Raw genomic sequence first — 15,290 nt, 5'->3', positions numbered from 1 at the left:
CCCAGGGAGGAACTCTGGGGCCACCAGCTTTGAGGAGTCACGTGGGTGGGGGAGGGGAGGCATGTGGAAATGGGGGTGGTAACCAGCACCTCTTCCAGGGAAAGCCCCCGACCTTCCTAAGAACCCCGGAGAATAAACAAAGAAGTCCATTTCAATTCCCACTCTGTGGAGCAGAAAATAATTTCCCTTTAGCCTGGGGTTGACAGACTTGTTCTAAGGGGCTAGACAGTATTTCGGCTTTGCAAGCCACACGGTTCTGCTCAGCTCCTCATCTCTGCTGTGAGAGCATGAGAGCAGGTGAGGATTAGGGTCCCCATAAGGGTTGGTCCCCATAAGGGAGCAGATGCCAACTGGAGTTTGCTGACCCCACTGCTTCCTGTCTGAGCCACTGGAGCCCTCTCACTCCTTGCTCCTCTGCCTCTCTATGGGAACTTTCATTCATTTATTTGAGTTTATTCTTGTTATTCTGGCCACACTGGGCAATGCCCAGGAACACTTCTCCGAATCACTCAGGGGACCCTATGTAGTACTGGGGCTCAAATCCAGGCTGGCATGATCAAGGCCTGCACTGTGCCCACTGTGCTCTCTCTCCAGCTGGTGTCTGGGGACATTTTGATACACGCCCAGGAGTGACCAGCAGGATGGACATTGCTTTTTGTGTGCAGCAGCAAAGGCTGCTTGGATGTGCCCGTGAAGCATAGAAATGGACATACTGACCATAGAAATCAACTCCGCTTCATCAGAGTCAAATACTGGGGCCTGCATCTGGCCGCTGGTTTCAGGGATAGCTCCGCAGGAAATCTCTGTTTTGTTTTGTTTTCTTGTTTTCTTGGGCCCCATCTAGCAGTGCTCAGTGCTTACTCCTGACTACTCAAGGCAAGTGCCCCGTTGGCTGCAGTAGTTCTCAAGCCCCTCTGCAATTCTTACCATGCCCTTTCTTCCTCCAGGAACTGAAAGCCTGTCTTGTTTCTGCTCCTCTTGACTTGTATAAGAGAAGCAATATGATTTAGAGAGAACCCTAGTCTAGAAGGCTGCTGCCCCATGTTCTGATTTTGGCTTCTACCAGGAGGGGCCCTTCACACTCCCGTGTATGTGAGGTGTTGAAATTGGTGTTGTGTAGCCCCTGGTGCTAGCAGTGAGGTTATATATGTTCAGTTGAAGGTTTACAATCAGGATTTTATTTCCAGTGTTTTTTTTTTTCAGCTGAGTCTTAGGCATTGTTATTCGTGGACACGTTTAAACTCTTCGTATGCCATTTTTTTGTGAAGTGGGATGCATTGTTTACTATCACCAAGGGTATATAAGTATATATTTAGCGTATATAAGATGGCAATAAAGTGTTTTCCAAGGTAAAGGCCTTTTAGTTACTTTATAAGCCCAGCTGCATATAATAGAGAGGACAGGATTTTATGAGTGTTGACTACTGATCAATTGATGAAGCTGTCTCAGAGAATCTGATGAGCTTCCTGAAGACTCACACGAGCTTGCTTCTATTAACTTACTGGTTGTCTTGTGTCTTCTCAACCAACTGTTCTCTAGGCAAGTTTGTCACTCTTGGATGGGGCAAGAAGGAGACCCAGTTCCACGGATCAGAAGGGAGGCAAGCAGCCTTTCAGATGCACACGGTAAGCCTGGGCCATCGGTGAAAGAACTGGGCAGACAGAATGTGGAGAAAACCCGAGTGCCCAAGAACGGATGACTGGTTAAAGAAACTGGTACATTCACACAGTGGAGTACTATGTAGCTGTTAGAAAAAATGAAGTCATGAAATTTACATATAAGTGGTACTATATGGAAAGTATCATGTTACGTGAAATGAGTCAGAAAGAGCGGGATCGACACAGAAAGATTGCATTCATCTGGGGAACATAAAGTAACACAATAGGAGACTCACACCCAAGAGTGGCCGAGATTAGTACCAGGAATTTTGCTCCATGACTTGGGAGGCCAGCCACACGTGCTAGGAGAAAAGGGAACTCAGATAGAGAAAGGAGCACCAAATAAAGGGTGTTGGGAGGATCCTCCAAGGATGGGAGAAGCATGCTGAAAGTAGACTAAGGACCAAACATGATTGCCACTAAATGCCTCTTTTGCAAACTACAACACCCAAAAGGAGAGAGAGAACAAAAGGGACTGCCCTGCCACAGAGGCAGGGTGGGATGGGGGGGATGAGGGATGGGAGGGACATTGGGACCCGTGGTGGTGGGAAATGGGCACTGGTGGAGGGATGGGTACTTGATCACTGTATAACTGAAAGCCAAGCACAAAATTTGTAAGTCTGTAATTGTACCTCATGGTGTTTCACTAATGAAAAAAAAAAAAAAGAATGGGGGAGAGAGTCTGTGGTGACATGCACAGCTCTGGGGTCAGTCCACCACCACCTGTCCCTCTTTCTTTGAAGCCCAAGGAATTACTTTGTTTAAAATGCTTTCAATTGACTGTTTCCGGGTCAAAGAAACCTTCAAGCAAAGGTAGAAATGTCCTAGGCCACAGTGCATTCGATATGGACCCTTTCCAACTCCCGGTGCCACTTGTGTTTCTTCTGCCTTCAGCACGAGTCTGCTTTGCCCTGGGATGACCACAGACCCCGGGTGACTTGGCGTGGTGATGGCCAGTTCTTTGCAGTGAGTGTTGTTTGCCCAGAGACAGGTAAGGAAATCAGTTGCTGTTACATACGGAATTGATCTTGCTAATTCAGGAAGGTTTTCTTTTTTTTTTTTTCTAATTTCATAAATGAAATAAAGACCTTTAGTGTTAGTTGCTAATGAATCTGGAGCTAAGAATGAGAAGAGCTCTGCGAGGTCATCTGGCCCTATGTCCTGCAGGATGACTGTCATTTGTAATAAGACTAAAATTATGACCATATGTCCATGGGACTCCTTTTCTTGTCCCATTTATTGGTTTAATGTTTGAGAGTTTTGGCTTGACAGCATTTGGTTAGAATGCTCTAAGAGTGTCTGTTTCTGTTCCCCAGGGGCCCGGAAGGTGAGAGTGTGGAACCGAGAGTTTGCTCTGCAGTCAACCAGTGAGCCTGTGGCAGGACTCGGACCGGCTCTGGCATGGAAGTGAGTGGGAAAGAAGCCCTCGGGATGGGGCAACTGCGGCTTGTGGAAGTTTAATACCGAAGAAACGTTTCCTTTTTCCTCATTTGGTGTAACTTACATCATTTTCCTTTTAGTGCTCTGAATTTGAATTAAATTTGAAGATCACATTCTGAGCTGCTTCTCAGGTGTAAGGGGTGTGTGTGTGTGTGTGTGTGTGTGTGTGTGTGTGTGTGTTGGAGTCACACCTAGCAGTGTTCCAGGACCATGTGCTGGGGACTGAACCTGGTCTTCCTGCATACACAGCCTGTCTACCAGCTTTTGAGTTATACCCCCAGCCTCCTTCTCAGTTCTTTTTCTTTGGTGGGGGGAAGAGGGGTGGGGTAAAGGCACTGTTGGTGGCACACAGAGCTGTGTTCAGGCCTTACTCCTGGCTCTGTGCTCAGGGGTCGCTCCTGGCAGGACTTCAGGCATCATGTTTGGTGCCAGGGATCAAACCCAGGAGAGCCATGTGCAAGACAAACACCTTACCCTTCATCCGACTTCTCTGACCCTTCTCAGTTCTTACCATTCTAAGGCCCACCTGTGTTAGTGTTATGTGTCCTAGGCGGAACCTGTCTGAAGCCATCGTGTGGAAGGGAAATTGGTGCTTAGAGGAATGTCTGGAGGGGTCTTTGGAGCAAGGGGACTTTGGTGAAAAGCAGAAGAATCCTTTCCACGATACAGTCACCCACCCCCGGGGGGAATCTTCTTGCTAGGAACCTTACAGCCTAAATTTGGGACGAGTCAACATTTGACTCAGGGCCTCTCTGGAGCCACTTGCTGCCCGTGACCTGCAGCCGTCCTGACTGGAGGTCAGGGTGGGCAGCCCTTTGCCTACCAAGAATCATGTAACGTCATTCACAGTCCCGGCAGAATGGCTGAGAAGCACCCGTGCCTGTCCCGTGCCCTGGCTAGGCCATCGGTGATTTCCAGTACCTTCCCTGCCCCTGCTATAAATAAAAGAGTTTTTTTATTCCCCCATCTCAGTAGCAACCATTAGAAGCAAGCCCGTTCTCTCTCCAGGCTTTTGATGGCTTGTTTCTGAGCAGTTTATGGCTGTTGGCTGACAGAGCAAAGAAAGAAATGTACCTGAATGAAAACTCATGTACATGAGGAAATGAGGTGATTGTGGCGTGTCCGTTGTATTTGGAGGCCTTCAGACACACCTCTCTGAGGATGAAATGTTTCCTAAAACGATGTGTCTGAAGGAGAAAGTTTGTGGTTTTATAGGACATTAGACTTGGGATGACTGATTCGTTGATTGTACAGCAGGCAGAGCACTTGCCTTGCATGTAGCTTCCCTGGGTTTCATCCCCCAGCACCCGCTGTGGTCTCCTGAGCACTGCCAGGAATGATCCCTGAGAGCAAGAACAAGTAGTAAGCCCTGAGCATCACGAGGGGTTGCCCCGCCCCCCCACACACACTCCAGAAAAAGATGTGACTCCAGTGTTGTCTACATCTGTCTTTGTGTACAGAAGACCTGCTCGGGGCAGACAGTCCTGCACTAGTTACTGCTTGCTGGGAGGCTCATGGGGGACTCCTGGCATTCTTGAGTGGATGGAGGGTTTTGGTTTTTGCTGGAGATACGGTTTGCCGTTGCATTTCATTTTCCTCTGAGCCTGGAGAGAGAACGGGCTTGCTTCTAATGGTTGCTACTGAGATGGGGGAAAAAAACTCTTTTATTTATAGCAGGGGCAGGGAAGGTACTGGAAATCACCCATGGCCTAGCCAGGGCACGGGACAGGCACGGGTGCTTCTCAGCCATTCTGCCGGGACTGTGAATGACGTTACATGATTCTTGGTAGACAAGCTTTTCAATATCCTGACGCTCTGAGCTTACTTTCAGACCCTCTGGCAGTTTGATTGCATCCACGCAAGATAAACCCAACCAGCAGGATGTTGTGTTTTTTGAGAAAAATGGACTTCTCCATGGACAGTTTACTCTCCCTTTCTACAAAGATGAGGTGAAGGTAGGTGCCTGTGTTGGTTTCACTGCCAAATTTAGAGGGTTCCATAGAGAAGGTTTGTATTTGATATGACCCTAAGCAGAGGCTTCATACCAGGTACTAGCACCAAGCTGTCGACCAGTGTCGTTTACCCCTACCCCCCATCAACTGGCCCCTCAGCCCCCACCGCGGTTAGCTCAGTTCTACCGACCAGTTCTCAAGGCAGGCTTCTTTAAGCCTTCTACTAGCTCCCTGCCCCTTGTTTTTTTTTTTTTTTTTAAATTATTTAAACATAAGCATTTAAAAAAGCCTCTATCCCTCTTGGAGAGCCTGGAAAACTACTGAGAATATCCCGCCTGTACAGCAGAGCCTGGCAAGCTACCCATGGCATACTTGATATGCCGAAAACAGTAACAGTGATGATCCTCATTCCCCTGACCCTGAAAGAGCCCCCAATATGCCATCGGGCTACACTAGCACATGTCAGCACAAATGGAGAAGTTAGTGGCACCCGCTTGAGCAAATTGATGAACAGCGGGAGGACAGTGGCAGTGAAGCATTTAAAATTTTTTAGTTCTTTTTTTATATGATTGCATGCTCCACAGGATGATTTAATGGCATTGTGGCTTATTAGTTTTCAGTAAACCATCAACTGAAGTTTCTTAGTTTTGTCTGAGAAGAGTATTCGGCCATCATAAAAATTGTTGAATAAGTAGAGGATAATGACTGATGCTTTTTTCATCCTAGGTAAATGAACTCCTCTGGAATGCGGATTCCACTGTGCTTGCAGTGTGGCTGGAGGATCTTCAGAGCGAAGAGAGCTCCTCTCGAAAGACCTATGGTAAAGCAGCGCTGTTGTGGCGATTATTTTGCTGGCATGTGGCGCTCCCTCACCTCTTCATAGTTCTGTAGTGGAATCAGAGTCAGCTGAAGCACACAGAGATGGAGGAGTGGCTGGTTTTTTTCTTACAAATTTCAGTTCTGTGTCAGTGGGGGTTCTTTAGAGCTGTAGAACCTGGATAGGCTGGAGATTCACCAAGAGCTAATATTGAAGTCTTGAGTCTGAATAAAATAGGACAGACCAATAATATGGAAATTCAGGGAGGATTTTATAATACAGTCTTATTTGTGTTTTCGCTTTTTTTTTTTTTTTTGAGGCCATAACATTGACGGTGCCCAGTCTTCACTCCTAGCTCTGTGCTCAGGGATCATTCCTGGTGGGGCTCAGGGGACCATCTGGCGTGCTGGGGATTGAACTCAGGTCGGCTGCATGCAAGGCCAGCACCCTACCCGCTGTACTCTCCCTCAGGCTCCTTGTATTAGAGTCTTGAGTGAGAACTCCTTCTTTGGGGAATCTAAGTGTTCATTGTTGAGAGCTGTAACTCATGAGATGAGACCCACCTTCCTGACTCGTGAACACAGTGCACTGTGGAGAGTCCACTGATGGTCAGTGTGAATGCCTCTGCAGGGTACCTTCCCAGTGACATCTGCTTGGTGTCTGAGCGAACAGCCCACTCTGAGGCTTGCTGAGTTGGCATGTAAAGTTGCCCCTCACGATTCATCGATCCTTTCTCCTGGATGATAATACTCCAGGAAATTAAAATACAAGATAAAGGAATACTGTTGAAATGAAAGAGGAATTGGGTTAGGTATAAGGATTTTTTATAGCTTGTTTTGTTTACGGGGCATACGGCTCCTCAGGAGACCATGTGGTTTCGGGACTTGAAACCATGACTCCTACAGTAAGAACAAACTCCCACCCGGTGGGCCATCTCCCAGGCCCTGTAGAGCTTTTACAGTTGTAAGTACATGTTTTTAGTATGTTTTGTAATAGGTGAGAACACTGGGAAATAGGAGAGTTACTCTCCTTTATGTAAGTAAAAGAAAATAGTCAAGTAACTAGGTTATGCGTTAATATTTGCTGTGGTCAGTCATCAGGGAGACGTTTGAAGAAAATTCCTGAAGTCGGTTTTTATTTTATGTCACCTATTTTAATAAAGGTTGGTTTTGAAATGTTTAGTTTTATTTCCCCTCTCCCCCAATGTCCCTCCACCCATGACAACGTCAGTTGCCACATCCTTCACCTCAAATAAATGTCACTTTTTTTATTAAGGTGAGGACGTTGAAGATCTCCCAGGGCAACCTGGAGTATACCTATTAAACTGGAGTCACCATGCTGTGTATTAGCCCTCCGAAATTTATTCTTCTCATAACCAAAAGATTGTACCCTTTTCCCCAACCGCAAAGGATTAGGTTTTATTTTCTTAATGATGTTGGAAGAGAAATTTGCTTGAAAGTCTCCTTTGACCAGTTAAATTATATTTAATTCCATGTGGCCCTAAACCTAATTGCATGCAAAGCCTCTGGAAGAAAGTGATAAGCATTTTATGCCTAATAGAATGTGGAAATGCTGCCCAGTATTCTTAGATGGATTATTTTAATACTTTTAATGTAATTGGCACATGCTTTTTTTTTTCCTTTCTGAATCTTTATGTGTCAAGGTCCTCATTAAAGTATTCTTTGCATAAAGAGAGAAGTGAGCAGCTGGGTTGTACCCTTGGCATGCCAAAGGGCCAGGTTAGCTCCCCAAACACTCCCAGGAGTGAACAGTCCTCTAGCAATGACCCAGGAGTTACCCTTGAACACTGTCAGGTATGTCCCCCAAGCCCCGTACTTAAAAAAAATGCCCCCACTTAACCTTGTCCTACTGCCCTTCTGCCATTAGACCATTACATTGAAGACAGAAGCTGAAATTGTGCTTGGGGGTTAGGAGGGAAGGTCTCCCCAGCAGTGATGCTTAGCCCCTCAGCCCCATGGCGCCAGACCTGACAGGCGTTCAGGCCTGCGGTGCAGTGCTGCTCGGACTTGGTGCTGGGGTCAGAGTTCGAAGCCATGGGGTTGTGCCTGGGATGGTGCTGGGTGCCAGGGTCTGAACTCGGGGCCTGGAGCCCGGGAAGCCTGCACTCCAGCTCTCCAAGCCTCCTCCTGGCACCGCGTTTTGATGTTCATCCTTTCACTTTGCAGTTCAGCTCTGGACAGTGGGCAACTACCACTGGTATCTCAAGCAGAGTCTGCCCTTTGACACCGGTGAGAAGAGCAAGATAGTGTCTCTGACGTGGGACCCGGTGATCCCGTTCCGGCTGCATGTCGTCTGCCAGGGCTGGCATTACCTCTGCTATGACTGGCACTGGGCCACTGACCGGAGCGCTGGAGAGAACTCCAGTGACATGGTCAATGTCGCCGTCATCAGTGGAAGTAAGCAGTGGGGAGAGTGTGTCACGTGGCAGTAGAGGGTTTTGTGCCCTGTACCTCTATATGTGTTATTTGTCTCAGAGTGTGGGGAACGTCATTTCTGTTTGGCCAGCTTTATTTATTTATTTATTTTGATGAGATGGGGATGCCCTTTGGTGGAGCATATGGTCTTCTGAGAACCATCATACTTGTTCCTCACCCTCATGCCAGATAGCACTGCCTCCAGGCCCCTTATCGAGTGTGTCCGTGTCTGGACTTTGGGGAATGGGAGGCTTTGATGCTGATAGAGAGCAACACTCGTGGGCTTTGGCTTTGGCTTTGGCTTTGCCCCGGGTAGGCTCACCTTGATCCTTGTACCACCTAGCTCGTGCTGTTTCCTTTTCTGAGAAGATACTTGTCAGTCACAGGCATGTCCAGTACGTTCTGTTGAGTCACAGACGTCTGGCCAGTGGGAGACGGGGTTGATGTTTCATAATGAGTGAGTGGGGAAAAAAACGAGGTGAGATGTATTCGCATGAACGCAGTTTAGTCACCGCACTCCGCAGCACCGAAAATGAGCATGTGAGGTTGTAATGTGAAGGAGGGTATGGAAAATTTCTTTCTCGGGGTCGTAAATTCTGACTTCACAGTATCCCACCCTGCAGAGGGGAACTGCTCAGCAGCGCTGCTTGATGACAGGCCCATGGGGCAAGGTAGGGCCGTGCTTTAAAGACTTAGATTGATTCCCAGGATTTAGTCTGGTTCAATTTGGGGCCCAGGCTAAAGCCAGAGCTCTGACCTCCTGGCCCTTTTTGCCTTGGTCCCTCGTACCTGATGCTTCAAGCACAAAAACGGGCCACGCTTCGGACGTGGAGGCGACCCCTGCGGAGCCATGGTGCTTGCCCTCCCTCTCCCTCCTTCCCACGTCCTCAAAACACCAAAATTTGCATTTAATAAGAGGTGCCCCTTATTTCCCAACCCTACTGTTGGTGTCTCTGTGCTGTTCGACCACCCTGTTTCCCCTGGTGGACTGACTCCATGGTTTCCGTCTTCCTCTTCCTCCCATGCAGACAGGGTGTTGGTAACGGTCTTCCGGCAGATGGTGGTCCCACCTCCCATGTCCACCTACCAGGTGCTCTTCCGGCACCCCGTGAACCAAGTCATGTTCTCTCTGCACCCTCAGAAGAGTAACGACCTCGCGGTCCTGGACGCCAGTAACCAGATCTCTGTTTATCGATACGGTATGTGTTAGGCCTAGGAAACAGACGCTTCGCTCCCTCCTACACCAGATGTTGCCTTGGCTGTACTTGGCCATGCTCTTCCTAAAAGGTTTGAAACTGTGTAACTGATGTCATTATCATCATGCCATTTAACTGGCTTGTGACTTTGGGGATGAAAGAGGTTGTTTTTCCAATCCTACTGACTATGGGTGGTTTTTTTTTCTTTTTTTTTTCCCTGTTGTTGTTTTGGGGCCAAAGCCAGTGGTGTTTGTGACTTAACCACTCCTGGTGGTTCTGGGAGGAGAACCATATGCAGTGCTCAGGATTGAATAGTTTGGGTCGCATGCAAGTCAAGTGCCTTATGCCCCATGCTATTGCTCCAGGCCCTACTCTTAAGGAGCAGGTTTTTTTTTTTTTTTTTTTTGCTTTTTGGGTCACACCCGGCGACGCTCAGGGGTTACTCCTGGCTCATGCACTCAGGAATTACTCCTGGCGGTGCTCGGGGGACCATATGGGGTGCTGGGAATCGAACCTGTGTCGGCCATGTTGGCTGCGTGCAAGGCAAACGCCCTACCCGCTGTGCTATTGCTCCAGCCCCAAAGAGCAGTTGTTTTTAGTGTTTTCTAGCTTCCATCTCTTTACCTGCCTCAGAGAGTGTTAGAGAAGGAATTCTCCTATTTTACGAAGGAGGGCGCAAAGCGCTGCCATGGGCTTTAGCCCCTGGAGGAGCAAGAGTGGGCAAGAGGTCAGCGCGGGGCTCTGGCCAGGCATTCTCGCCCACGCTGTGACTCTTGGTTTCTGGTCACCTTCCCTCTGGAAGAGCCTGAAATTTAATTGTTTTTATGTGTGCATTCTGTGATCACATCGCAAATTATACTGGCACATATGACTGGAAGTTTTAAATTCTCAGGGGAAAAAAAAAAGCCTAAATACTGAGAGAAGGGAATTCCCCATATGGGAATTTTTTACTCTGATAAGCAGCTTTCCTGGCAAGTCACCAGACTCAGGGCTGACATGAATCCCACTCAGCCGTACTGCTAGCTTCTCTGATTGTGGTCAGTGAAATGCTCTCAGGACAGTCCCTCTGTAGTTATGAGTTCAGTTTTCAGTTTCAACTGAAAATATTAAGTTTATTATTTTAAAAAGTCCATGTTCATGAAACTTTTATTAGTAGTATGTCATTATAGTCTTTGTGTGTGTGTGTATGTGTGTATTAATATGGTATGCTTCAAATTTATGAAGTAGATGCTTTAGTCCCTTCTACACAAAATGCTGCAAAATAGAGACACACACATACACACACACACACACACACACACACACACACACGAAGACAAATTTATATATGCCAGAAGACTGTATATTTTGTTTTTGGGCCACAGTCTTCTGGCAGATTGTTGTCTTGCCTCCTTTGTCCATTTACCAGTTGCTCAAAAAACAGTATATATACACTTGGTGTTTGGCATATCGAATATGTCACGGGGAGCTTGCCAGGCTCTGCCGTGGGGGAGATACTCTCGGTAGCTTGCCGGGCTCTCTGAGAGGGGCGGAGGAATCGAACTCGAATCGGCCATGCTGGCTGCGTGCAAGTCAAACGCCCTACCGCTGTGCTATCGCTCCCGGCAAGCCACCGAGAGTATCTCGCCTGCACGGCAGAGCCTGGCAAGCTCCCCGTGACGTATTCGTTATGCCAGACACAGTAACAACAAAGTCTCCAATGGAGACATTACTGGGCCCGCTCGAGCAAATCGATGATCAATGGGACGGCCTTTACCTTTACCTTTTATACACTTGGTGATTCTCAGGGGTTACTCCTGACTTTGTACTCAGGAGTCATTCTGTTTGGTGCTTGGGGAACCGTATGACTTATGGGAAACCAGGGATCAAACCCGAGTCTGCCCCATGTTAGGCAAGCACCCTACCCACTTCTCTGTCTCTCAAGCTCCTTGTTAATCCCTTAACTGCTTAATTTATATATTTAATTTTATCATAGGTAATTATAGGAAGGGCTGGAGCAATAGCACAGTGGGTAGGGCATTTGCCTTGCAAGTGTCCAACATCTCCGACATGAGTTCGATTCCTCCGCCCCTCTCAGAGCCCGGCAAGCTACCGAGAGTATCTCGCCCGCACGGCAGAGCCTGGGAAGCTACCCGGGACATAGTCGATATGCCAAACACGGTAACAAAAGTCTCACAATGGAGACGTTACTGGGCCCGCTCCAGCAAATTGATGAACAACGGGCGGACAGTGATAGTAATTATAGGAAAAGATATGGAGAGAGAGAGAGAGAGAGAGAGAGAGAGAGAGAGAGAGAGATAAGTACTAGTACTAAAATCTGTTCAAGTACTAAAATAAGTTCAAGTACTAAAATCTGCAGATATAGTGACCTGCTGGGGCCTTTGAACATACCTTTGCAGATTAATTAGGGTGGGGGCTACTATACAATGCTCTTTAAACTTTTTTTTTAATAGCTTTTTGAAAACTCCAGACAGCTAATGTGTTCATTGTAAAGGAAAACCAGAAAGGATAAAACTCTTATCTATATTGGGGTGATAGTTGGGGGCCTATTCCCTATGGTGCTGGAAGCCAGCCCTTGTTGTATTGGGGGACTATCAAACCCAGCATTCCCTCTTGCAAAACATCTGCTCCATCCCTTGAGCCATTTCCCCAGCCATTAACGGCATCTTATTTTATTTCGGGCCGACTCTTGGCTCTGTCCTCAGAGGTCACTCCTGGCACCGCTCAGGGACCGCATATTGTGCCGGGGATTGAACCAGGGTTGGCTGCAAATGGGGCAGGTGTCTAAACCCCTGAGCTGCCTCTCGAGCCCTGGAATAGCGTGTGTTAACGAACTCCAAAGAAATGAGACAGGGGAGAGTTAGAGGCTGAGACAAAGTCAGAATATTGTGGTTTGAATGGAACTGGTCAGGGTACTGGTGCGGGCCCAGGTCCTCAGCTGCAATGAAATGCTCGCTCCTCAGATGAAGAGCAGAGAGACGTGTGGTGGGCTCTGAGGTCAGTAAGCTAGAGGCCAGAATGGTCAGAGGAGGCACATGATGTGCCTGTCATTGACGTCGTGCAGAAGTTGAGAGGGAGACATGCAGTCCTCTGGGGTACCGATGGTCCTGACAGTACAGACAAAGCCCCAGAGGTGCCCGCTGTGTATGAGACGTGCCGGAGTCTTCCCCAGAACCCTGGCACTGACCCTCCAGCGCCGCAGGGTGTGGCCCCAAAGGCAGAGTCGAGAGAAGTTAGGAGCCTGTGGGGGTGGGACGGTACAGGGGACGGCCTTTGCTCCCTCCCAGACTCTGGTGCTGGGTTAGCCACACTGCTCAGTCTGGAATGCAGGCTCTACTCGCGGCGACGGTGGCCCTGGTTGGCACCACCACCCTGCTGGGCCTGGGCAGCACCAGACCAGGAATCACTGCACCGAGCTCTGCCTGGGGGATGTCTTCCCCCCTGCCCCACCTCCCCACCATAAAGACCTAAACTGCAAAGAGTAAAGAGATCCAGGTGAGACCTGAGGTGACTCTGAGTGGGCCGAAGCAGGGCAGTGTGGTGTTCTGACAGGGTTTGAAGAAATTGTGTGTTACTCCCGGGGTTCAGAAGTGGAAGGAGTGGCGCTGTGTAGAGGGAAGACTTCAGAGGATCCAAGGGACAGCCCCTCCACCTGGTCTCCCGAGACACAGGGGACAAGGGTGACCACTGCTAGTAACAGACGGGCAGCTTCAAAGACTTGAGAGGCGGCGCTGTGGGCATTTCCTAGACTGCCATATTGCCATGTGATTTATTTGCTTTCTGAAACTGAATGCAGGTGCCAGACCCCCCCCCCCCCCCCAACCCCATCCCGCGCTGGGGGGGATGACCCGGGTCTCACTGGGAATGCGTGTCCATTTTGTTTTTCTAGGTGATGGTGCAAGTGTGGACCCCACGGTGAAACCAGGAGCCGCAGGTGGCTGTGGCTTGAAAGTATTCTTTAGAATGCCTCACCTGGAAAAGAGATACAGGTAAGTGGTTCTCAGTGGTCTTGGGCCTCTGGGAAAGGGAGCAGCTAACGTTTACTCCTAACTCCAGCCGCCTGACATCCGTGCCTCTTGCAATGGAACAAATCAGGAGTATGGCTAGGCTGTGGGTTTTCAGCTCAGAGAAATGAGTTCCTTTTTAAAATTTTTTTGGGTCACACCCGGCGATGTACAGGGGTTAGTCCTGGCTTTGCACTCAGGAATTACTCCTTGCAGTGCTTGTGGAAGCATATGGGATGCTGGGAATCGAACCCAGGTTGCCATGTACAAGAAAAAAAGCCCTACCCGCTGTGCTATCTCTCTGGCCCCAAAATGAGTCCCTTTGTACATCAGCCTGTTCCATACCCCGGTGAGTGGCAGGAGCGGCCTGGATCATAAGCTGACCTGAAACTCAGTGCCCCAACACTTATTTCTCCCTAAAATCACCGGGTTGTCTTTGTTCGTGTAAGCCAACCTGTAGTGGTTGCTAGCGTGGCGGGTCATATGCAGCCTCTCTTGGCTTCATTCCACATTCTCAGAATGTCCTGAGACACTACTGGGAGGCCCCCAGCTTGGCAGTGCCTCTTCCCACCGAAGCATTACCTAAAACAGAGTATAATTGAATGTATCGGGTAGACAGAAGCCAAGTTATTAATTACAGTTCTACTTCTGTGAGAATTCAATTTGGTAAGCCCTATGTTCTTAAACTGACTAATTCTGCCTGTGAGGATAACTTATTCCTTCACTTAATCACTTAACTTCCCGTTAGTCGTCAATTTGCTCGAGCGGGCGCCAGTAACGTCTCCATTTGTCCCTGTCGCGTGCTAGTGTAGCCCAATGGCTATTAACTTATTCCTAAATTAATAGAAATGATGAACTGAAGAGAATGAAGTTAAGTGAATATTCTTTTCTTAAATATATACATTATATTTTGTGTACATAGGTATCCATCCTGTATATCTGGGGGGCACGGGCTGGAGCGATAGCACAGCCAGTAAGGCATTTGCCTTGCATGTGGCCAAACCAGGTTCGATTTCTTCGTCCCTCTCGGAGAGCCCAGCAAGCTACCGAGAGTATCTCACCCACACGGCAAAATCTGGCAAGCTCCCCGTGATGTATTCGATATGCCAAAAACAGTAACAACAAGTTTCACAATTTGTTGTGAGTCGTTACTGGTGCCCGCTCAAGCAAATCGATAAACAACGGGAGGACAGTACTACAGTGCTACAGTGCCTATTTAATGAATACATCATAGTTTTTCTCTTTCGTGCTCTTTTTTTTTTTTTTTTCTTTTGACTCTGCACCACATCTGGCTGTGTTCAGGTCTTATTCCTGGCTCCGTGCTCAGGGATCACTCCTGGCAGTGCTCAGGGGACCATCTTTGGTACTGGAAATCTGAATGGCAAGCGCCTCTCTTAACTCCTGTACTCTCTCCAGCCGTGCTTAGTCATTTTTCACAAAACACTTCTATGAATTATTTCATTTCAGAGACCTGAAACTAGTAAAGGACAAATTTAAGGCCAACTAGATAAGGCAGTTTGGAGTATTGTTTTATTTGAGCAAGTTGAGAGCCATGCAAGCCATTTAGAGTGCGTTTCTTGGTCCTTGGCAAATGCCTGGGAGTGTCGGGGGTGGAGGACGGCACAGTGTTAGTGAGAAGCGGAGGTGCGAGTGCTCCTGCTTGGGGCTGAGTGCAGCGGAGTCTGGGCTCTGGAGGAGCTGGGCGAGGAGGAGGGTTGGTGAGTCACCCGGCTTCTTCCTGGTCTCCCTCCATGTCTGCCCCTCCACCCTCAGATCCCTCCTCCCTCC

General features: G+C 48.4%; 1 protein-coding gene across 1 annotated transcript in view; it reads left to right on the top strand.

Annotated features, from left to right (window-relative positions):
* ELP1 (elongator acetyltransferase complex subunit 1) overlaps positions 1-15,290 on the top strand; it is a 56,607-nt gene that overhangs the window by 9,653 nt on the left and 31,664 nt on the right. The window contains exons 6-13 of the mRNA XM_056117231.1: positions 1,540-1,625; positions 2,553-2,649; positions 2,975-3,065; positions 4,930-5,053; positions 5,777-5,870; positions 8,054-8,284; positions 9,331-9,501; positions 13,388-13,487. Of these exons, the coding sequence (XP_055973206.1) occupies positions 1,540-1,625; positions 2,553-2,649; positions 2,975-3,065; positions 4,930-5,053; positions 5,777-5,870; positions 8,054-8,284; positions 9,331-9,501; positions 13,388-13,487 (994 nt within the window). The remainder of the gene's footprint in view (positions 1-1,539; positions 1,626-2,552; positions 2,650-2,974; positions 3,066-4,929; positions 5,054-5,776; positions 5,871-8,053; positions 8,285-9,330; positions 9,502-13,387; positions 13,488-15,290) is intronic.

This window comes from Sorex fumeus, unplaced genomic scaffold (assembly GCF_029834395.1).
Source record: "Sorex fumeus unplaced genomic scaffold, SorFum_2.1 ptg000034l, whole genome shotgun sequence".
Lineage (NCBI taxonomy): Eukaryota > Metazoa > Chordata > Mammalia > Eulipotyphla > Soricidae > Sorex > Sorex fumeus.
This window is presented reverse-complemented; position numbering and strand designations above follow the sequence as displayed.